Source organism: Ctenocephalides felis, unplaced genomic scaffold, assembly GCF_003426905.1.
Source record: "Ctenocephalides felis isolate EL2017-DRISC unplaced genomic scaffold, ASM342690v1 CF-g0.4_SCAFFOLD_01170, whole genome shotgun sequence".
Classification (NCBI taxonomy): Eukaryota; Metazoa; Arthropoda; class Insecta; order Siphonaptera; family Pulicidae; genus Ctenocephalides; species Ctenocephalides felis.
The window spans coordinates 78,543,709-78,569,294 of record NW_020537324.1 but is presented as its reverse complement, the minus strand read 5'-3'; the positions used below and the strand labels follow the sequence as shown (position 1 = coordinate 78,569,294).

At 30.4% G+C, this 25,586-nt stretch overlaps 2 protein-coding genes across 4 annotated transcripts in view; both read left to right on the top strand.

The window, feature by feature from the left end:
* The window catches only part of LOC113367684 (GIGYF family protein CG11148-like), a 117,012-nt gene extending 109,577 nt beyond the window's left edge, over positions 1 to 7,435 (top strand). Inside the window, exons 12-15 of the mRNA XM_026609265.1 lie at positions 1,672 to 1,806; positions 4,296 to 4,460; positions 6,192 to 6,204; positions 7,362 to 7,435. Coding sequence (XP_026465050.1) covers positions 1,672 to 1,806; positions 4,296 to 4,460; positions 6,192 to 6,204; positions 7,362 to 7,435 — 387 coding nt within the window. The remainder of the gene's footprint in view (positions 1 to 1,671; positions 1,807 to 4,295; positions 4,461 to 6,191; positions 6,205 to 7,361) is intronic.
* Positions 7,364 to 23,002, top strand: LOC113368145 (GRB10-interacting GYF protein 2-like). Of its 3 annotated transcripts, none has more exons than XM_026609713.1 (10): positions 7,364 to 7,577; positions 7,956 to 8,174; positions 10,747 to 11,106; positions 13,228 to 13,458; positions 15,773 to 15,889; positions 15,963 to 16,095; positions 16,169 to 16,465; positions 20,170 to 20,244; positions 20,355 to 20,500; positions 22,544 to 23,002. In XM_026609713.1, exons 1-10 carry the CDS (start codon positions 7,455 to 7,457, stop codon positions 22,667 to 22,669), a joined length of 1,827 nt encoding a protein of 608 aa, XP_026465498.1. In that variant the 5' UTR covers positions 7,364 to 7,454; the 3' UTR covers positions 22,670 to 23,002. The 3 variants fall into 3 exon arrangements, with proteins under 3 accessions (XP_026465498.1, XP_026465497.1, XP_026465499.1); XM_026609712.1 differs by having other exon boundaries at positions 20,355 to 20,503; XM_026609714.1 differs by having other exon boundaries at positions 20,355 to 20,506.
* Positions 23,003 to 25,586: the final 2,584 nt, after the last annotated feature.

The window sequence follows — 25,586 nt, the reverse complement described above, 5'->3', positions numbered from 1 at the left end:
GAAATTCTGAACTTTTTTTCAAAGCAATCGTACTGCTTTAACTGCATAGAGACGATATATCGAAGCGCGTAAGCGCCGCGCTGCCGTCTAACGGATAAACATTGGTACGGAACCCATAGGAATGTAAATAAAATGTATACTTATTGTTAAAATCTCTATAAAATACCTGATAATTTGATGTGCATATGTCTAATGATCATTTTTGACCGCCAAATGGCTTTTTTTACTTTTTTTTACTAGATCTCCGAAACCGCTAGACCTGCCTTCATAAAAATTTGATCAGTTCTTCATCTTGTTAATACAAGTAAAATGCTTTTTGAATTATTCAAATCGGACGCTCCGTTCTCTTAAAAGCTGAGTTACCGTTTTTGGCACTTTTTGCCCCGTATCTTCGGAACGGCTAGACCTGCCTTCGCCAAAAACTAATCAGCACGTCTCCTTATCAATACGAATCGAATGTTTTTTGAATTATTCAAATCGCTTTATCCGTTTTTCCGGAATCGTCTACGAAAATTTGTATCCGAACACACATACACACACACATACATCCATTTTTTCTAAGGTATGCCAAAATATTCAGAAACCTCTGAAACGTGAAGATATATAAAAATTTTCATTTTTGATTTTTTTGCGACTTGCCCTACGGGAAGTTAATAATGATAATATAATTAATAAAAAAAAATTGTGAATAATAAATATAAAACTCAAAAAACAATAAGTGACAAATAATAAAAATAACAAAATAACAATATTAAAAATATTAAGATAATATAATAATAATATTAATATTGGGGTTTACAAATTTCTCAATTATAATGTTAAAATATTTTAGGACTACGGAGTGTTTTAATTATCAAGATTAATTGAATTTTAGGAATTCTTGAATGAGTTGTGAAATGAAATGGAAATTTTGTCATCGGTAGTTTCTAATATAATACACTTCAAATATTGTTACGATTATTTTTTGTATACGTATGCATATGTGTTTTAATATTATTCTAGTGACTTACACAAATTATTATAAAAGCGATGTTTACAATTATTTGGTGTGTACTATATTGTTGTATTTACATTTAAATTAATCAGTATTTTTTTATTTTTTTATTAGGGAGAGGTGCAAGGACCATTCCTGGCCAGTGAAATGTCGGAGTGGTACCGTGCTGGTTATTTTACGAACGAACTTCTTGTACGAAGAGCTTGTGACGACCGATACACAACCCTTGGGGAACTGGTTAAAGTCTGTGGCGGTGTAGTGCCGTTTAATCCATCTGTCAGGCTGCCACCATTAAAGGTAATATCTAAATCTATATAGAAATTGTTTTAGAGCAATGTGTATATCTGTTAATCTTTTTTACCAGGTTGAAACATCAGTTCTCAATTCGAATGGTTTGCAGTCACCTTTAACCACTCAGCAAACGAATCCTGCACTTATTCCTGGAACACCTCAGTACCGGCAAGCACAACTATTAGGTCGACAGATAGCAGCAAGACAGGAAGCACATCTTCAAGTTTTGCGAGACCTGAGCAGATCAGAGCGATGGGCTTCAATGACACCTGGGGAACAGAATGCTGTCTTGATGCAACAGTTGGCACAAATTGTAAATAAATATAATATGATATAATAAGCACTGTTTGCAGAACAGTTGTTTTATGATTATGTATCTATTTCAGCCATTCCCTGATGCTTTTGCAACACCTAATGTGCCTGCTGGTTTGGGAATAGTTCCGCCTTCTATACCTTTAACACAGCCTACAACGGTTCCTCAGCATAATCCTTTGTTACAGTTGATTTCTCAAATGCAACAGGTAATTGATATATATATATATATATATATATATATATATATACAGTAGAATCCGCTTAGTATGACATCCAAGGGACAACGAAATCTCGTCATACTAACCGGTCGTCATACAAAGCATACTGAAGAAAACCTATACATACATTTTAATTAAAAATAAAAATGGCATGTATTAAAATTTAATATAAAATAAAATTGACATAGGGTAGGGCGGGGCACAAAGGTCCAATTTGACTGTCAGTAATTATACTGTCTAAACCCAATGAACAACCTTGCAACACATAACACACATCAAACAAGCATCTATCGAACTATGTACAGAAAAAAATTCACATAATTCCTAATTATATAAATATTATTCATTTTGCAATTTTTTTAAATGACAACCAGGGGGCAAACAGATGTAATTTCTTCTATTAAATTTTAAAGGGATTTTATGCTACATTATTGAACCAATGCACAATATTAATTCTGTGGGTACATTTGTTACAAAGATTATAATACGGTATATTACATTGATCTGCTATTGGTCAGAAATATTCATTAGATGAGCCAGAACAACAATTTATTTAATTAATCTCTTGTAAATTTGTTTTTTTTTTAAAACCTTACTATTTTATTGCTTACACCTTTGCCAAAGTAAAGGTTCTGCTGGTCATTTTTATCCCACTCATGTGCTGCTTATCTTCTGATAGCAAAGTCATAAGAATAAATGTGATGGCTATGAATTTATACATTTTTTGCCCTCTACTATCAAATATTTTTGTTAAAAAAAATCTAATTTTATTTGTTTACGAGATATCCGTGGTGGATCGTTAATAATTGATCTACCCTGCCCATAAACATACAAATGTGATTTTTAAATGTAAGTAATGAGTAATTTTGGGTTGATTTCTTTACATAATTTTATTGTAAAAGCAGTCCCTGGTGCTATTGTGCACAAAAGACATAGCAATTGCTTTCATAGACTTGGCCACATCATGTAAAATCATGTTGGTCATTATAATTGGACATAATTTTTTGTAAAAATGGGTCATTATAAGCTACATGTCAATGTAAGCGATGTCAATATATTCGACTAGACAGCTGTTTTTTTAAGGAATTTCATATGGAAGCCAAACTTCCTAGTGCGATTACGTCATAATAAGCGGTTGTCAATATATCCGGCGTTATACTAATCGGATTCTACTGTATATATATATATATATATATATATATATATTGGTTTTATCTTCATAATCGTAAACAGTTTGTCTACCTTAATGGTTTCTTGAGCAATATTGAAAAATATTAGTTCAGGTGTTCCTCAGGGATCCATTCTTGGTCCACTACTATTTATTATTTTTATTAATGACATATCTGATATTATTAGCTGTCCACATTTATTATTTGCAGATGATCTCAAACTATATCTCAGAATAAATTCTATTGATGACTGCTTATTATTTCAGTCTCAACTTGACTTTTTCCACTCTTGGTGTGTCTAGAACAAATTACATTTAAATATATCAAAGTGCAAGATTCTTAGTTTTTCACATAAGCGCGTTCCAATACATTTTGATTATAAAGTTTCTAACACCAGCATTGATAGATGTAATAAAATTTCAGATTTAGGAGTTCTATTTGATTCTGGTTTGTTTTTCACAGATCATATAAATGATATTTGTAATAGAGCACATAAATCTTCAGGTTTGATACTGAGAATTCAATTCTAACAATGCAGTTTTTAGCATGTACTATTCTATTGTACGTTCAAAATTAGAATATGGTTCTATTATTTGGTATCCTCATCAAATCAACAACTCTGATGCGATAGAGAAGGTTCTGAAGGTGCGAAAATTTCTGAAATATCTTCATTATAAAACATATAAAATTTACCCTGAACGTGGCTTTGACCACAACACTTTATTAAAAGAATTTGGTATTCATTCTTTTGCCTCACGTCGATTTATCTGTACAATTATGTTCTTATTTAAACTTTGCAATAATTCTATAGACTGTCCTCTTATTCTTAACCAACTATCCTTTAATGTTCCAAGGCTATCTACGCGTTCACAATTATTTTTCAATTATCATACTCTACTCGTAAATCTAATTCTCTCTTAAATTCGCATATTTTACTTATGTCCTCTAACTTTAACTTTAATAATGAAATAGATATTCACAACACTTCACCTAATAATCGAATAATCTCCATCTGCACAAGTTAACCTTTTTATTTTCTTTTCAAATATCTCATTATTTTATCTTATTATGTTTATAAATAATATTGTTACATTCTGCATTATATGTAATTTTATGTCAAGCATTTTATGTTAATAACTATATATTGTAATTTTGTATATATTTTAATTGTTATTCATTATGTAAATTAATTGTATTTTTTGAGTCCTTTTGGAAGAAATCTGTGGGCTATATATTCAAAATAAATAAATAAAATATAATACAAAATGTTATGTTTTGTTTTACTAATCTATTTTTTTTTTATTGCAGACGAAACAAACTGGTAACCTCATCTCTCAGGTGCCCCCATTACTTGATCCAACAAAGCCGTCAGCGCTGGGACATATAGTGGCTGGATTCCCAATGCCTAGTGCAATGAACCATCTTAATAATCTCTCCTCGAATCATATCACAGCTTCAACTTTGCATCACCAGGTAAATAGAAAGATTTTTTTTTGTTTTAATACTTTTAGAAAAAATATATTGTCATTGTTGTATTATTACATTTTCGATAAAGATACAAATTTTCGTTCGCGACTTCGAGAGCACGGATCAACCGATTTGAATGATTAAACTAGTGGTGTATGACATCATGCCTTAAGGCAAATTGCTGGAACTTCCCGTACCAAAAATTAAAAATTCTGTTCACATACACACACACACACACATACTTTTTCCAAATTTGGTCTCATTCGATTCAGAATGGTTTGAAACGTCGAGAAAACATACAATTAGCGAATCGGGTTTCTTGATGAAAACATAAACTTCTCCTTCGGGAAGTTAATTAAAAAAGATTAAATTAAGATCAAGATTAAAAAAATGAAAAATGAATAATTTTTTTTTTTTATCAAAGACGAATTAAATTAAATTAAAACAGTCAAAATGACTGCGTAGTGAAAAAAATAATGCGTTTAGAATTTTTTTTTAAATTAATTTTTAATATTTCATGTATTATTTACATTTATACAAGTTATCTATAAGTGCTAAGCATTAAAAAAAAATGTTTATCTGAAAAAATGTGAATTATTTTTACAATTCATGCAAATATAATTTGAGAACTTTTTATGAGATATTTCTCGAAAATTGATTTTTGAGAAATTTTAAATTTTTGAAGAGACATTTTTGGGAAATAAAACTTTTGGAAAAAAATGTTACTATTTTAAAATATTTTAGAAATTTTTCATAGAGACGAATTATCGAAGCGCGTAAGCGCCGCGTCGCCTTCTAGGACAGACGATGTCACGGAACCCATAGAAATGTGAACAAAATTGATACACATTATTAAAATCTCCATTAAATATCTGATAATTTGATGTGCATTTGTCTAATGATAAATTTTTGACCGCCAACTGCCATTTTTTTTTACTTTTATTACTAAATCTCCGAAACTTCTAAACCTGCCTTCCCAAAAATTTAATCAGTTCTTCATCTTGTCAATACAAGTAAAAGGATTTTTTAATTATTAAAATTGGACGCTCCGTTCTCTTAAAAATTGAGTTAGTTTTTGGCACCTTTTGCCCCGTATCTCCAAAACGGTTAGACCTACCTTCGCCAAAAACTAACCAGCACGTCTTATCAAAATGATTGGAATGATTTTTTAATTATTCAAATCGGTTAATTGGTGTTCCCGAAATCGTCGACGAAAATTTGTATCCGCACACACACACATACATCCATTATTTCTAAAGTATGCCAAAATGTTCAGAAACCTCTGAAACGTAAAGATATATAAAAAATTTCATTTCCGTTTTTTTTGCGATTACTATAACTTACTACGGGAAATTAAAAAAATATTCAATTTCTATTGATGAAGAGATATACTGATTAGTTTTTGGCAAAGGCAGATTCAGCTAATTCGAAGCCACAAAAGAGTCAAAAATGCTTTTTCAGTCGTTGAGATAACGGAGCGTCCGATTCGAATGATACAAAAGACATTCGATTCGTGTTGACGGAATGAAAAATTGGCTAAATTTTTGGTCAGGCAGGTGTAGTGGTTTCGGAGTCATGCGGTTTTTGAAAGAACGGATCATACAATTAGAATTGTTCAAAAAACATTTTGATTTTGTTGACGGTGATAAGAAATGTTTAGTTTTTGGGGAAGGCATGTCTTCGGTTGCAAAATTTTCGAAATTATTTAGTTTTCATAATTTTCAATAAATTTCAAAGTTAGCAAAGAAAGGTAAGTTGTTCAGTTTTCAAAAAAAATATATATATACTAGCAAACCCGACGAACTCCGTTTCGCCACCAGATGGATTCGTGAGAAAGATGAAGAAATTTTTTGTATGTTTTATATTTGAAAAGGAAAAATTTGATTTTATTATACAACAGTAATGAACTTACTTCGATTACAAAAATGAAGTGTTTTTTAGTTGAACTTCTCTAAGTAAATGAAAGTGAATCCGTTTCATTGAAGTGCTCTTTGGTAAACTACATTTTTTGTTTTTTGGTCTGACGTTAACACAAACAAAGCGGATGGTTTTCCAACTCGTGAACAGGCAACGTATAACTGCCCATGTAAAAAACAATGATTTTCTAAATAATCTATTTGAAATTTATCCCGCAAACACTAAGCGATTGGCTTTGCAACTTGTTATTGCGAACGCAAGGCGAACTGGATATTGCAATCGTTTGAAGTCAAACGGAAAACCAGTCAGAATCATTGGTATGTCACCAAATCGCCAGCAATTTTTGATTGAATGGTGAAATTCAGGGCGTGTACATCATTATTCTTTGCGGCAAGAATTGCTCGTTGACTTAACCAAGCATAATTCTGACAATTCTCACTAATGTCATTACTCGAATTTTTATTTACGGTGCGTGAAGTTCCAGCAGCTTGCATTAAGGCACGATGCCATGCACAACTAATTTTCTTAGCTATAAACCTTGCGGAGCCCGAGACCTTTCCAACTAATGTAAAATTGTCGAAGTCGGTTTGTGCATTCTGGAGTTATTTCGTCAGGAAGGAAAAACTGACTTATTTTTATATATATAGAAGATAAAAAAAAATATTTTTTTTATTGAGGTTCTTACAGAAGAGGGAGGGTTTGACAAAAAAATCACGAAATATAACGTTGGGGGAGAGATGGGTATAGTAAGATATAACGTGTATCTATTTGTTACCTGATTTTTTTTTTAAATTCATGTGTTTTTAAAAAAAAATACAGTTTCTTCTCGCAACTAAAAATACACGTAATTTTTTATGGGGTAGGGCGGTAATTTTAAATATCACCAAGTATCATAAAGAGGAAAAGGGGTCTAAAAATCTTGATCAAAAACTCAAACTTTTAACACTTTGCCTTAAGGCTGTTAGTAGTTAATAAATTTATTCTTTCCAGGCTTTAAATCAGAACATTCCACCGCCCATCAGTACCCCGGAGTCTCTGCTCAGTCAGACTTCAGATCAGCATAAAGGCGAAGATATAACATCCATGTTCAAACAATTCTTTTCGAAAGCTGCAAACAGCAAGCCACAGACGAGTGAAGCACCTGCTGCAAGTTGGAACCCGAGTTGGACTGCTGCCAGCAGCATAGGATCTATGTGGGACATGCCGGTCAGTTCAAAATTAAATCAGTTTGAACAATTGACAGTGCATGTCACTTTTTGGCTGTCACAGTAAAAATCTTTTGTTTGAATATGAAATTAATTCACTGGAACAGCAGGAAAACAAATATAAGATGGCACCATTTCCATAACATTAAACAGTATCCTGAAGTCGATCCTGTAATAATTTTAAAAATACAATATTTTTTAATTTGTTTTTTAAAGACGATATTTATAAAATATTTTATAAGATTTGACATCTGATGTTGACATTCAATATGACAAACTGTGAGATTGATTCAACTTGTTATTAATTAATCTATTATTATTATGTTTTGTATCCTACATCATCTACAATTTTTTTATCATGACATTTTTTTATTGTCAGATTACAAAGCCAGAAATGAAGACAGAACAGCAGATTCTAGAGGAGCAGTTGAGGCAGCGTAAAGAGGCTGAGGACAAAGAGATCCGTGAAAAGGAGCAAAAACGACAGATCGAAGAGGCTCAACAGCAAGCTTTGAAAAATAAGGAGAAGGAAAAGGAAAAGGCCAAAAAGCAACAGCAGGAATTGGAGGAAAAGGCTAAGGCGAAGAAAGAAGCCGAGGTAAGGGTTAAGAATGTTAGAATTTAGAAACTTTTCGAAAGAACAGTTTGTTTTTGCGGAAAAATCCGATTTGCTAATTTTGTTTTGTCGACCTGTCAATTCTGTGTGCATGCGCGTATTTCGATTTTTCGATATTTTTTGACGTTTTCTGGAAAACAAAAATTTAAAAAGCCATGTGATGAAACTCCATAAGGACTAACACGTTTATCAGTTTCGCGCAATGATCGGCCAAGCCGTTTCTTTGTGATTAGCAGTTTTCTTTGTGAAAGTGTAAAAATGTTCAATGTTTCAGCGCGCAATTCTGAACTGATTTTAAAAATTCAAAAACCGTTCGAAAAATATTGGTTGGGAATCGACCTGATTAGTTTTTGGTAGAAATTGGTTGGGCCGTTTTCTTGTAATAAAGTGTTAAAAAAGTTTTTTTCGATGATTTTTATTATTATTTTTTTGGCGATAGATACCATAGTCTTCTAGATCATACTAAAATATTACGGCCCTACGACAATGAGTTTAGCTTTAAAAATTCGTCAAAGTTTGCAAAAATTAGTATCGTTTTTTTTTTGGCATTTGTCAAAATTAAATCCTTGATCGACGTTTTCTCAAAAACTCCTGAACCGATTTCAGAAATTCAAAAGCCATTTGATGTATCTCAATGAGGACTATCGTGCGACGATATGCCCAGCCGTTTCTTTGTAATTTGAAAAAAGTGTTAAACTTTTCGCCTACATTTAACCTCATACTACCGAATTGATTTTGAAAAATCAAAAACTGTTTGAAAGATATTAGTTGAGAATGATACTGATTAGTTTTAGGTGAAAATCTACCGAGCCGTTTTCTTGTAATTAACTGTTGAAAAAAAAAATTGGAGCCGATTTTAATGGAACTTTTTTTGGCGATATATATCATGGTCTTATAGAACTTACTACAATATTACGGCCTTACGACAATTAGTTTAATTTTAAAAATTTATCAAAGTTTGAGAAAATGAGTAGTTTTTTTGACGTTTGTTAAAATTTAAATTAGACGATTTACTTGGTATAACGATAGAGTACTTGGTCTTAATGAACATACTACTAAACAATTAAAGTCCTACAAAAAACTGGCTCAATTATAAAAAATTATTAATCTTGAAAATTTGCTTTTAGAAAATACTCCGAGTTAACGTGTTCGTTCGTTTACTTCTAATCACTCATAAATTAATTTGTTTTTTATTGATCAAGTCGATTAATTACACATATCGGGAAGTTCATGTAACTTGCCTCAAGGCAAAATACCAATACCAATTAGTTATAAATAAGATAAGAGGACAATGCACGTGGACGAATAATAATTTTTATAAATGGGTTCTATTCATTAGGTAGTTATCGTATCTAATGTATAAACTAGCTGTAAGTGGAATTCTGTCTTAAGGCAATTAAGGCATCGTGCCTTAAGGCAAATTGCTGGAACTTCCCGTACCAAAAATTATTATTTTTTTAAAAACGATTAACATTTTTAAAAAAAAATTACTTCGAAAAAAATAGATTTTTGAGAAACTATAAATTTGACAAAAAATTACTTCTTTTTGAAAAAAAAAATTACTTTTTTTAAAAAAACAAAAAATTTTTTTGACAACAAATTTTTTGAAAAGAAAAATGTTTTCTTTATTTTGACATATTTTGGAAATTCTGAACTTTTTTTTCAAAGCAATCGTACTGCTTGAACTGCATAGAGACGAAATGTCAAAGTGCGCAAGTGCCACGCTCCGTCTAACGCATAAGCATTGGTACGGAAACCATAGAAATGTAAAAAAAAATATACTTATTGTTAAAATGTCTATAAAATATCTGATAATTTTATGTGCATATGTCTAATGATCATTTTTAACCACCGAATGGCATTTTTTTTTACTTCTTTCATTAGATCTCTGAAACCGCTAAACCTGCTTCATGAAAATTTAATCAATTCTTCATCTTGTCAATACAAGTAAAATGTTTTTTGAATTATTCAATTCGGACGCTCGGTTTTCTTTAAAAACTGAGTTATCGTTTTCGGCACTTTTTGCCCCGTATCTTCGGAACGGCTAGACCTGCCTTCGCCAAAATTAATCAGCACGTTTCCTTATCAATAAGAATCGAATGTTTTTTGAATTATTCAAATCGCTTCATCCGTGTTCCCGAAATCGTCGACGAAAATTTGTATCCGGACACACATACGCACACGCACACACACACACATACATCCATTTTGTCTAAGGTATGACAAAATATTCAGAAACCTCTGAAACGTAAAGATATATAAAAATTTTCATTTTCCATTTTTTTGCAATTACTATAACTTGCCCTACGGGAAGTTAACAATTCAATACTCGGCTGAATTGAGTCGGCAATACACATAAACAATGTAAAATTTGTGTAGGTGTATTGCGTAAGTTCAATTTTTAACCAAATTCTGGTAATCCCGAAATACCGGTATTTTTATATCAATACTGGTATTGAATACCGGACAAAAGTCGTCCAGGATCACGGAATATCGGTATTGTAAGCCCTACACCTAGGTTAACATTCTATTACTATTTATGTCCTTTATTTAGGAGAAGGAAAAGGCCGAGCAAAAGCGCAAGCAGCAACTGGCCGAACAGCAAAAGAAACAGCAGCAGGAGCAGGAGCAACGCGAAAAGAAGGAGCAGGAAGCCAAAGCGAAACGGGAAGCCGAAGAGAAGCGCCTGCGAGAATTGGAGGAGAAGCGAAGGCTGAAGGAGGAGAGGAAAGAGGCGGAGCTAAAGAGGAAGCAGGAAGCCGAAATGAGTATTAAGAAGAAGCAGGAGGCGGAGCAGGAGAAGGCCAAGGAGGAAGCGAGACAGAGACAACTTGAGGAGGAGAGAGAACGCGAGAAGGAAAGGGAAAAGGAGAGGCAGAAGGCTGCTGCGGCCGAAGCCAAGAAGCAACAACAAGTAAGGATTGAGACTTATTAATTAATCTTATATATAAAAATGGAGCACTCGATCTAATGATTCGGTAAAAGTCGAAAACGGCTAGTAAGAAACTTTACATTCTTAATTTGAAAATTTTTGTAGAAGCGTAATTTGAATAAAACAATAGACGGTGGCTAATACGTGAAATGTCAAACATTTTTGACAGATGATGTTCAATTACGTTTAATAGGATGTTTTACGTGAATATTATTTAATAATGATTAAATTGAAGTAAGTAGTTTTGTTCGTACATGAACGTTAGTAAACGTTTTGACGTAAACAAATTGACGGCTTAAAATATATTTTTAAAAATATAAAGCGTTGTAATACAGTTATGAAATTATAGTATTTTATTTCTTAATGTGTGTACTGAATTATAAAAATATAAAATCAAATATGTTTCTAACAGAATAAACTAAAAAATTGCAATACACACTTGCATACTCTATTTATATTAGTTGCGAAACGACGGTTGGATATGATATGAGAAGCACTTTTGAAAAATGTTTTCAAAATATACAATATTATACTAGAGCTATAAAATTTTAGTATGTTATCACCTAATATATGTACTCAATTATAAAAATATAAAATCACATATGTTTCTAACAAAAACTATAAATGTTCAATTTTGTAAAATATGCACTCTTGCAATATGTAGTTGCAAATCAACGATTTGATGAGTATTTTGAAAAATATTTAAAAATATAAAACATTATACTAGAGTTACAAAATTTTAGTATGTTATTTCTTAATATCTAAATATAAAATCACACATGTTTCTTACAAAAAAGCTATCAATTTGCAATTCAGTAAAATCATGTAATAGGGCCGCAAGTGTTACTACAAACTCAACAATATCAACTTTTTTGAAATGTTAATATGAAAATGTACTGTTTGGCATATTTTTCTCAAACACGGTGCTCTGAAAGATATCATTTGTGTAATTACATTGGTATTTATAAAACATTTTCTAGGTTATATTATTTTTTTATTTATGTTATTTCAATTTTGAACCTAAATTTGGTAACGATCAAATGGACATTTTGTCGAATAACATTTTCCTAGTTATAATTTCCCAGAATTTATCAAAAGGTCTACCACCGATGTGTTAAAAACCAGTAAAGTTAAGCATTGTTTAAAAACAATATTTGAAAGTAGAGGGAAAAAGATGTATAACCAGCTATAATCTTGATTCTTATGACTTTGCTATCGGGAGATAAACGGTAATCTTCGAAAATTCATAATAAAAGTATTTTCTTCCGTTGGTAGTTTTTTTAGCATTAGTTAAAAATATAATTATTTTGTAAAATACCTATAAAATTAAAATAAGACATTAGACCAGTTTGCCATCTGGCCGTTCCAAGTTACCCCGTCTATGGGATAAAAAGGTATAGATAACAAATTTTTGAAGGACATCAAAAAAGCACATTTCTACAATGATGAAGTAGAAGGCAGTTTTACTGAACGTAGTCAGATGATTGTTTGTTTAATATGTGTCATTTGTTGTGATATAATTGTTATGGTTTTCACAATATAGTTTATATTTGCTCAAAGTCAAATTGGACCTTTGTGCCTCGCCCTGCTCTACATATATACTTTTTATTAAATTTACTTTAATTCATTGAATGTTACTTGAAACTTTTCAAAAAGCAGGTCAAAGAAGAAATACTTAATTCATTTTATATCTCTCCTCGCAGAAATTTGAACATTTTGTATAAGTTCAGTAGTATTATTTACAATTATACACAAAATCCAGAATCCAAAAAGAATCTGAAAAATTTGAAACTTAATCAATAAGTCGAAAGACCAGAAAAGACTTGGATGGATTATACTATGTTTTCTATAGAAAGTGTATAAAACTTCCAGTTTGATTGTATTGACAACTTATAGACAAACTAATGGGGTTTATTGTTGTGATAATACCTCATTGTATGTATATAGCATTCAAACAACACATCCTTATACACAGAAAGTATTAATATTTTTGATTCTCTAGAAATTGTTTAGAATATACCTTACTTAGCAAAACAGCGTTTGCCATGTCAGCTAGTAATAAATAAAAATCATACTTTTATAATTCCTTTTTCTTTCTTTTAGTTGCAACAGCAGCAGCAAGCTGCCGCCGCCGCCGCAGCAGCTGCTGCTATGGCAAGCAGCAACAAATCAGCACCATGGAGGCCTTCAACGGAATCATCACCGAATTCTGTGAGCAGCCTGAGCCTTGCCGAGATTCAGAGACTTGAAAAGGAAAAGAAGGCCGAACAACTTAAGGAACAGCAAGCGCAGCAATTGGCTATGCGCCAGCAGGCGGCTTTGCTCAGGGAGCAGGTAAATTAATAATCTTATATTATATAATAATAGATATATTTTTTAGCAAAGTTTTAAGATACTTACAAAAAAATTCTGCTATTTTATATTATAAAACAAATTAACTAGTGGGGCGCATGGCATCGTGCCTTAAGGCAAATTGCTTGAACTTCCCATACCGTAATGAAATATTCGAGAAATTTTAAACGTTTTATCTGACCAACTCAAATGTAAATTATAAATAAATCAATTTATTTTCATAACATTAACAATCGTCATTTCATTTCGAATTCAATTTCAAAAAAAAAAAATAGTTGCCTAATTTACACAAAATTGAAAAAGTGGTCCCGTATAGTCACAGTCTAAACGCATTTGCAAATAATTCTGTGCGACATTTTCACTTATACTGTGCTTAGCTTGGCGGCATTTTCACATTTTTCAATAGTTTTCGTTTTCACAAAATTCGAAAAGTGCTCCAGTACATAAACAGTCTAAACGCACTTGGGTAAACATTTGTACCAGAGTGGCGCTTAGACTGTGCTTAGCTTGGGTAATTTTTTGAATTTTTAATCCAAAATTACAAAAATATTTTTTGAAAAAAAAACTAGAAACAAAATTTTTTTTCCAAAAGCAAATTATTTTGTTGAAACAAGCAGAAAGTTCTTTGAATCAATTAAATCGGATGCTTAGTTCTCTCAAAAACTGCCATTTTTTTAACATTTAGCGCCCAACTAGTTTATTGGGTATTTTATACTATTTAGTAATGTGTGTTTTTAAATTAAATTTGCAAATAAGATCGTTTTCAAAATCTTTAACATATATGAGTATAGAGAAAATGTATGGATATAATTTACTGTATTTTTTATAATATTAACATAGCTTTTTTTATTATGTCGAACAATTTATATTGTTTAACAAAGTTTAAAGATATTTTTGAAAAGCTGGCAAATGTTTTTTTTTACTGAATCGTACGTCAATAAAGTTAGTATAAATATGTGTGACCGAAATTTGACTTCGGTAAGAATTTTTAGGCTTTTTTTCTAAATTTCCTAGTCAGTAGAGTTCTTTTTCTGAGTTTGAACTTTATTTTAATTTCATTTTTTTTCTCTAATATAACATTTAAATATTTTTCTACAGAATTTGGTTGGTTGTCGGTAGAGCTCGTTTTTTCCCTTAATGAAATTTTTTAAATAGTTTCTAAATTTTGCTGATATCTGAATTTGCTCGTCAGTAGAGTTTTTTTTTTATTGATATTCTGCTAATTTCTGAATTTGTTCATGAAGTAGAGTTGTATTTTCTGAAATTTGATCGTCAGTAGAATCCTTTTTTTTGGTTCAAAGTCAAAGATTACGTATTTATTTCAAATATCTCAACAAGAGTGGCACGATATTATTATTTAAAAATATTATAGTGAATTTTATTAGCTTTTTTATTATGTATAACTTGCATGTTTCTTAAGAAAATTTCAAGATATTTTGTAAAAACTGACAATATGTTCTATTTCCCGTTTTATATATTAAACTTGAAAGTTGAAAATTTTACCTAATTTTAATAAGGCAACATTTGTTGTTAAATGGCATCATAGATGATTTAGTTAGCTTTTAATTGATATACAGTAATATATAAGTTTTTTGCCAAATATTAGAGATATCAGCAAAAACTAGTGAAATGTCTTTTGCTGCTTCTCTTACTAAACTATTGTCAATGTTTAGGTATTTATTTTTCATATTTCAAAAGAAGCAACACGATATTATAGCTTAACAGTGTTCTAGAGGATTTTGTTAGCTTTTAATTGAATTACAGAAAAATATAAGTTTCTTAACAAATATTTGAGATATTTTGCAAAAATCAACCAAATGTCTTTAATGGTTCAATAAAATGTCGAAACTATTGTCGAAGTTTAGGTATTTATTTTCAATATTTCAATAAAAGCGACACGATATTATAGTTTAAAAGTATTCTAGAGAATTAGCTTTTTAGATTTGCAAACCAAATTTTATGACATTTTGCAAAAACTGGATAAAATGTCTAACACTTGTGTTACCTGTTCATCATAAAGAGAATTTTCATAGCATTTTAAAGATGTATTATAATGACTATATTTTTCAACAAAATTTTAAAATATATTACAAAAACTGCAAAAATACTCTCTGTCCATCTTTTATTTACAATTCGAAACTTTATCCACTTTATTAATATTATTATTCATTTTATTTTTAATGTAACGTTTTAAATAATAAATTTTATAATAATAATAATGTAATGTAATATTAATCTTTTTAATCGGAACTTCTTATTTCCATTGTCAGTCAATTTTTATTTATTATTTTCCTAGGAGTTGGCGGCTGCAAATGAGCGTTCTGCAATGCAATTGAAATGGGCTAACCAGAAACCACAGAATTCTGGCAAAGTTAAGTCTTTGGCAGAAATTCAAGCTGAAGAGATGGCCAAGGTAAATGTTAAGAAACTATTGGTTGTTTTTAGGTTTTTGTAACTAAATGTAAATGTGATTTGGGTGTTTATAGCAACAAGCTGCTGATCGTTTAGCAGCCCAGCAACGAGAACGTGAATCACCAGTTGTGATTCAACAAAGCCCTAGCATTTGGTCGAGTGCTTCATCTCTGAATTGGTCATCAACTGCTTGGAGCTCCAATGCCGGTATAAAAATTAATCACTAAACCAAATTTGGTTCAAAATTACATTTACTTACCCCTTGGTTTATTATTTTAAGGTTTCTGGGATGAACCCCCAACAACTGTGAATGCTGCCCAAAACAAAAACCAAGCCAAGTCCAACGGCAAACAAAATAGCCCCAAAAACCAATCTGTAAATAAGGTCAATGCTGTTGCCAATCACGTCAATCACAATGGTAACCAGAAGACGAACTCTGTGCCATCGAAGCAAGACAAGAACACCGCTGTCAATAATAACATCAATTCTAATAACAAGAAAAAGAAGAATAATGACAAAGACGAATTTACCAACTGGTGTACCAAAGCTATGTCCTCCATAAACAGCACCGTCGACGGTAAGTGAAATTTTTATTTATTTATTTAAAATTGTGTTTAGGTAGGTTTCTGGTTTAGGGTGCTGCATGTTGTGTTCCTTCCTACGTTCCTGTGATTAGTGTTAGAAGTATCGAGGCAAAAGATCGATATTGAGTACTTTAAAAAGTATCTAATCAAAATATCGATGCCAAACAAAAATCGTGGCGAAAGTATCGATAGTACTCAATAGCGAATTTTGAGTACTTTTCATCAAAATCAAACATAAGTGCAAGAAAGATCTAAAACTCATTAAATATCATATCACAATATTAGAATGAATTCTGTTGCTTGTATCTGATGTGTTAAGTCAGAATCATTTTCAATATTGTAAAATGTTAACAGTAATTTTTCAATACTAATTTCAAATTCTATCTTTTTAAAAAAAAAATACAAGTTATAATAGTTGAGTATTTTTGATTAAAACTAGCTGTAAATGGAATTCTGTCTTAAGGCAATTAGGGCATCGTGCCTTAAGGCAAATTGCTGGAACTTCCCGTACCAAAAATTATTATTTTTTTTTAAAACGATTAACATTTTTGAAAAAAAACTACTTTGAAAAAATAAGATTTTTGAGAAACTATAAATTGGACAAAAAATTATTTTTTTTTGAAAAAAAAAATTGAAAAAAAAATTATTTAAATATTTTTTTTTTAAATCTTTTTTTTTTTTGAAAAAAAAATGTTTTCTTTATTATGACATATGTTGGAAGATCTGAACTTTTTTTCAAAGCAATCGTACTGCTTTAAATGCATAGAGACAAAATATAAAACGCGTAAGCGTCGCGTCGCTGTCTAACGGGTAAACATTGGTACGGAACCCATAGGAATGTAAACAAAATTTATACTTATTGTTAAAACCTCTATAATCTGATAATTTGATGTGCATACGTGGTCTGTTCAAAAAGTACCCGGAATTACTAATAATTAAATTTCGCGGGTCTGGAGTGTCTGATTGTCAAAATTTTTTATTTTATTGTGTTGGTATACATGCCCCTAAAGTATGATGAAATTTTCAGCTATATTCACTGTTTACTTTGTCTGTGGTAGTCGCTAAGGTTCGACGTGTTTTTCTGAGCTCGGCGATTTTTACAATGGAAGAATTGAAAAGTCAAAGAATTTGTATTAAATTTTGCGTAAAAAATGAAATAAAGTGTAACAAAGTGCAAAAATTCACCAGATATGGCTCCGTGTGACTTTTTCCTATTCCCAAAGTTGAAGAGACCCATGAAAGGACGGCGGTTTTCCTCGATTGAAGAAAATCGCTGAGAGTGCTCAAGGACATATCAAAAAGTGAATATCAAGGGTGCTTCGAAAATTGGAAAAAACGCTGGCATAAGTGTATTATATCTGGGGGGGACTACTTTGAAGGGGACCACATTAATGTAGACGAATAAATAAATATTTTTTTGAAAAAACGAAAATTCCGGGTACTTTTTGAACAGACCACGTATGTCAAATGATCATTTTTGACCGCCAAATGGCATTTTTTTTTTACTTTTTTCGTTATATCTCCGAAACCGCTAAACCTGCCCTTATAAAAATTTGATCAAATCTTCATCTTGTCAATACAAGTAAAATGTTTTTTGAATTATTAAAATCGGACGCTCCGTTCTATTAAAAACTGAGGTACCGTTTTTGGCACTTTTTGCCCCGTATCTTCGGAACGGCTAGACCTACCTCCGCCAAAAACTAATTAGCACGTCTCCTTATCAATACGGATCGAATGTTTTTTAAATTATTCAAATTGCTTCATCCGTGTTCCCGAAATCGTCAACGAAAATTTGTATCCGCACACTACGCACACACACACACACATACATCCATTTTTTCTAAGGTATGCCAAAATATTCAGAAACTTCTGAAACGTAAAGATATATAAAAATTTTCATTTTCGATTTTTTTGCGATTACTATAACTTACCCTACGGGAAGTTAACAATATAATAATCTGATACTATATTCAAAATGCAATTGTATTCATTTTTAAGTATTTTTAAGTACAATAATATTTTTAATATTTTTAAGTAAAATAATATTTTATAATTGTTGAATATTTTTATATGAATAATTTTAGCGAGCATGCAACTTTAAAAAGCCGTTACATGTTTACATAAAAGTGCGATATGAAGCTCTTTGGAAAGCAATAAACATTCAGTTTAATGACGGTCAAAATAATATTTCGGCACTTGAAAAACATCTCTTTGGAGCGATGGGATTTAAAGTTTAAATGGTTCCGAGAAACTCAAACCCATATGTTTGCATGCTGATATTCAAAAATTTCAATACATGAGTATTTTGCGTAAAAAAGAATCGAAATATAATTGTTTCAATTAAAAATACTCATCCATTTCTGTATATTAGGTTGTCAAATATCTCCCTTCCGCTTTTTTGCTCTTGGTTTATAATACAAAAAGGCGGAAGGGAGATATTTGACAACCTTATATATAGAAAATATATATTTATATTTTAAAATATAATAAACACAAAATACTAATATATTGAAATTGATGAATATTATTATTTGAAATAATTCTATTTCGATTCTTTTTTACGCAAAATACTAATACATCTAAGTCTGTTTTTACACGGTAGATTGGTTCCAGAAGAAGCCGTGTAAAAAAAAACGTGTAAAAAAAGACATTGATCTTATACAAAAATGGATGATTTGTTCCTAATCTCTAAAACCTATTAAAATTAGTGAAAAACAAGAATTTTTAAGAACAAGAATTCATGTTTATTTTATTAAATCAAATATATAATGCTTATTTTCACAAGCATAGTAATTAATAATAAAAAATATATGCACTCTAATCTTAAAAGTAATATAAATTAAATGTAAGGCAAGTTCAGGAACTAAAAAACTATGTCGTGAACGAAAAGAATAGGTTATTCAATTTTTAAGGTAAAAAATAAAATAAAATAGAATAAGTGATAATCATAAATACAACAACATAAATTTAATTGCTGTCGTCATCATAATTCGCTATATTTTTTTGTGATATGAACATACTTCGCAAAAATTAAATTTGACAAAAAAAATTTAAGTACATAAAATTTCAAACCGTGCTAAATGGAATAAAATCGTGTAAAAAAATTAAATATATTCAATTTTCAAACCGTGTTATATCAAAACCGTGTACAAAAAGACCGTGTAAAAACAGACTTAGGTGTATATTGAAATGGTTGAGTATTATTATTCGAAATAATTATATTTCGATTGTTGAATATGTTTTTATAAAACATTTAAGGTTCTTTAAATCATTTTATTTTTTCATTTTACATAAGAGTAATAAATAAACATCTTTATTCATTAGTGTGGTCATATTGATTTTGGGTTTTTGAGCAATAAATTCTGAGACTAATGACCCTTCGGGATCATTTTTTGACACTTCTTTGAACAATTATGACCACCTAGAGAGACTATTGCTTTGCATTTGGCAATGAGTGGTGTTAATAGTTGGTCTCGATTCTTTTCGAGTACTATCGACGAAAAGAATCGATATTGGCAAATAGATTGAGATAAAAAATCGATAGCAAAAGTACTCACTATCGACCGCAAAGGATCGATATTTACTCAGTACTCGATATTTCGTTCTAACACTACCTGTGATACCAATCCCTTTTCATCCCGGGTCTTTCAAAATTTAACAGAAATTAATTGAATTTTTTTATTTTTACAACTTTCAGCGCCTACATTTATCAGTTTCTTGAGTGATATTGATTCTCCCTTTGAAGTTAAGGACTATATACGCACGTATCTAGGTATGTTATAATAAGGCTTGAATCAGCGCCGTAAAATTAAACTCATAAAAATAAAATTGAAATTATTTGTTAAATTAATTATTAATGTATTTGTGGTTGTGTGTTTCCAGGTGATAGCAAGGAGGCTATTGATTTCTCGAAGCAGTTTTTGGAGAAGCGTTCCCGTTTCCGAAATCAGCAACGTTTGGCTTCTGCACACATTGATGATATGTGCTCTCCTGCACCAGCCGTTAATCCTGGATCAGAGTTTCATGAGGTAGTAGTAGATGTAAAAAAACAAATTCAATTGTTTCTTGGTGTTGTGAAATTGAAAATAAGTAGTATGGTGTGGAAATTAATTTGTCAACTTGGTATTTTCTTTAACTTTGTAAAGGTGGCGAAGAAGTGGCGTTTTCTTTAACTTTGTAAAGGCGAGAAAATGCGTTTCAAGTCATTCTTGAGACCAAATTTTGAAGAAGTGTTTTTTTGTTTTTTTAACTTCCCGTAGGGCAAGTTATAGTAATCGCAAAAAAATTGAAAATGAAAATTTTTATATATATTTACGTTTAAAAGGTTTCTGAATATTTTGGCATACCTTAGAAAAAATTGATGTATGCGTGTATGTGTGTGTGTGTGTGTGTGTGTGTGTGTGTGTACGGATACAAATTTTCGTCGACGATTTCGGGAACACCGATCAACCGATTTGAATAATTCAAAAAACATTTTACTTGTATTGACAAGATGAAGAATTGATCAAGTTTTCATGAAGGCGGGTCTAGCGGTTTCGGAGATCTAATGAAAAAAGTAAAAAAAATTGTCATTTTGCGGTCAAAAATGATCATTAGACATATGCACATCAAATTATCAGATATTTTATAGAGATTTTAACAATAAGTATAAATTTTGTTTACATTCCTATGGGTTCCGTACCAATGTTTATCCGTTAGACGGCGACGCGGCGCTTGCGCGCTTTGACATTTCGGCTCTATGCAGTTAAAGCAGTACGATTGCTTTGAAAACAAGTTCAGAATTTCCAAAATATGTCAAAATAAAGAAAACATTTTTTTTAAAAAAAAGTAATATTTTGTCAAATTTATAATTTCTCAAAAATCTAATTTTTTCGAAATAATTTTTTTTCAAAAATGTTAATAGTTTTTAAAAAAAATAATAATTTTTGGTACGGGAAGTTCCACCAATTTGCCTTAAGGCACGGAATTTGCTTGTCAGTAGAGTTCTTTTTATGCTTTTAAAATGATCTTACCTTTAAATGATTAATGATGAGCTTTTTTTTTGTAAAATGATATATTAATATTTTTTTAATTTGCTTGTCAATAGAGTTTCTTTATCGAGATTTTGTTAACTTTTGCATTAGCTCGTTAGTAGAGTTATTTTTTTTCTAAAATGATATTTTTTTTTAATATTTTCGAATTTGTTTGTCAGTAGAGTCTCTTTTTTATTGACATTTTTTGCTATCTTCTGAATTTACTCGTCGATAGAGTTTTTTTTTCAAAAATTTGATCATCAGTAGACTTTTTTTTTATAATGATATCATAATATTTTTTAATTTGCTCGTTAGTAGAGTTCGTTTTTGAATGAGATTTTGCTAATTTCTGAATTTTCTTGTCAGTGGAGTTTTTTTCTCCTAAATGATACCTTAATAGTTTTAAATTTGCTCGTCGGTAGAGCTTTTTTCTAAAATAATATTTTCTTAATTTCTCAATTTGCTCGTCAGTAGAGTACTTTTGTCGAGGTTTTGCTAGTTTTTTTTCTTCTAAAATTTGGTCGTCAGTAGAGTTCTTTCTTTCTAAAACAATATATTTTTACGAGATGATCTGCCAAGTCCTTTTTCAGAGTTAGGAGAAAAAAAATAGATTTTAAAAAACTTGTCCATTTATTTATTTTATTTAAATATATAGCCCACAGATTTCATTCAAGAGAACTTAAAAATACAATTATTTTACAATATGGATAACAATTAATATATATACAAAATTGCAATATATAGTGAAATTACATAATACAGAATGTTACAATATTAATTATTAAAAGACCTCTTAGAACTGGTTAGTTGAACGTTTAACCGCCACCTTCTCACAAGTCGCATTACTTCAAAAATGTATATATATATATATATATATATATATATATATATATATATATATTAGGTTGTCAAATATCTCCCTTCCGCCTTTTTGTATTATAAACCAATAGCAAAAAAGCGGAAGCGAGATATTTGACAACCCAATATATATATATATATATATATATATATATATATATATATATATATATATACATCATCACTATTTTTTTCCCCCAGGGTAAAGGCAAGAAGTCGAAGAAGAACAAAATGCAAAAGGTGGACAGCAGAATCCTCGGCTTCAACGTCACAGCCGCCCAAGACAGAATCAACATTGGAGACCGCGATTACGGTGACGCCAATTAATAAAATGTGCTTAAAACGCGAAGTGAAAAAAGTTTTGTTAAAGTAAATTTTGTTGAAGGATTGTTAATATAACAAGAATAATGAAATTATACCTTTCAGTGATATATGAACCAACTTGAATTGACTAGAGTTCCTCCTTCTCCTCCGTACGTACAATATAATAAATATTATTTGTCATACATTGCTCCGATACAAAAGTTCATTTACATTGCAAATGATTTTGCAAACACTTAACATTATAATTTTAATTAATTCACTTGCAACAGTTGCAATATAATTTTATTATTGAGTTTTTTTCCTTATAATTAGATTGTAAGAAGGCCAGATATTTAAAAAAAATAATAATTGATTGAAGTTGTTAAATATGTCATGAAAGAGTGCTGTTTTACTTTATAGTAAAAAAAATGTAAATAATGTTTATACTTCGAGTCAGAGAATATGTGCCTGTTCATGTATTAAATAAATATTATATAAAAGCATCGTTTTTAGAAAAAAAAAAAAACAGATATTGTTATTATAACTTGGTAATACAACTTTATTACAGCTTTAACTTAAGCTTTTAACTATTTATCCTGAAGTTGTGATTTACAGTTTATTATCTTTATTAGTTTAATAGATTTTAAAAAATTCCCGTATGGCAAGTTATAATAATGAGCCGAAAATCGAAAATGAAAATTTTTGCATTTCTCGACGTTTTGAAGGTTTCTGAACATTTTTAAGGGGTATACTTCAGAAACTAAATGGTTGTGTGTGTGTGTTTTGCATGTCCGAATTTTTTCGTCCACGTTTTCGGGCTTACGGATCAACCGATTTGAATGGTTTAAAAAACATTCGATTCCTATTGATAGGGAGATGTGCTGATTAGTTTTTGGCAAAGGCAGGTCCAGCCGTTACGGAGATAAGGAGCAAAAAGTGCATAAAATAGAAATCGAGTTTTTGAGAGAACGGATCATTCGATTTGCATGATCCAAAAAAACATTCAGTTTGTAATGACGGGGAAAAGTAATTATTAGTAGTTTGGCAAAGGTAGGCCCAGCGGTTTCGGAGATACAGAGCTAAATGTTAAAAAAAAATGGCAGTTTTTGAGAGAACTAAGCGTTCGATTTAAATGATTCAAAGAACTTTCTGCTTGTTGCAACAAAATAATTGCTTTTGGAAAAAAAATTTTGTTTCTAATTTTTTTTTTCCAAAAAATATTTTTGTGATTATTTTGGATTAAAAATTGAAAAAATTAGCCAGACTAAGCACAGTCTAAGCGCCACTCTGGTACAAATGTTTACCCAAGTGCGTTTAGACTGTGACTATACTTTAGCACATTTCCAATTTTGTGAAAACTATTGAAAAGTGCGAAAATGCCGCCAAGATAAGCACAGTATAAGTGAGAATGTCGCACAGAATTATTTGCAGATATTTCATTACGGTACGGGAAGTTCCAGCAAGTTGCCTTGCGACACGATGCCATACACCACTAGTTTTTTTAAAGCAATCGCCCTGCTTTGGCAGTTCAAAATTTAGAATGACTAATCTTGCGTAAAATAAAAGCGTAATACTTGACGTGCATGCTATAGCATTCAATGTTTAAAATATACTAATCTGACTACCCTTATAAATGGTGTTTAATCAAATTTTTAATTATCACAGAATTTAAGATTTTTGATAAATTTTAATTGTTTTAAAAGACTTTCATTTTTGGAAAATAAAACTTCTGGCAAAAAATGTTTTTTTTTATTTTGAATTATTTAGGAAATTTTGAATTATTTTAAAGCAATCGCCCTGTTTTGGCAGTTCAAAATTTAGAATGACTAATCTTGCGTAAAATAGAAGCGTAATACTTGACGTGGATGCTATAGCATTCATCTAGTAAAATTAATGTTTAAAATATACTAATCTGACTACCCTTATAAATGGTGTTTAATCAAATTTTGGATATCACAACTGATTTAAAAATAAAATGACTATTTTTATGTTAAAAGTTTTATTAAAAATGACAAAAATTTGTTTTCCTCAAACTAATTATTACAATTCGCAATCTTTTCCCTGTCGTCGTGATATCTTTATGGCACGTTTAAATTTTTATCGATAAATTAAATAAATTACCCGGAACAAAGGGCCGTTAAACAAATTGTTTACAACTTAGTACTTGTTAAAATAACAATTGCAAATGTATAAACAATATGGTTTTATCGCCTTCGGACGACTATAAACAATTTTACGCCTATTTCCAAATCAGCGATAAGGATTAATATCAGAAACGGAGGCAATTTGGACATGAACGTGACCTGAACTGGGTGTAAGTGGCATTTTGCCTAATGGCTTTAAGGCATGATGCCATACACCACTAGTTGAATTTTGTATTTAAAGTAATTTTGAATATGCGTTTGTATAGAATGAGATTTTTTTTATAACTTGAACAATTTGTTACATAAACAGAAACACTTTTTTGCATTGTGTGGATGCTGGGTGTATCTTTTTTAATATTAATAATTAAAATATTTCTATCCAGAAATACTTGGAAAAAGTCAGAATTAGTTTCTGGGTTTAATGTTATTTATTAAGGGCAGAATTTGCTTCATTTGCAATCGATAATGATACTTTACACCATTTTTTATATTTTGACTTAATTTTTTCATAAGTGTTATAAAAAAATTATAACAGTAACTATGCTAATATTATTGTAAATTAATGAAACAACTTTAGTAGCAGCTATTAACTTATATTATCCATAAACAATTTGTTAATTCTATTTCTTATTTAGTTTATCAGAGAAGAGAGCATGGATATCTGTTTCTAAATACTTATTTACAGATTTGGAATAATTTGTTTTAATTTTCTCGATTCTTCTAACTTCTTGAATTGGACAAGGAGCTTAAGGATCTATTGTATTTAATTATTAAAGTTATATGGATTTTCATTTTTA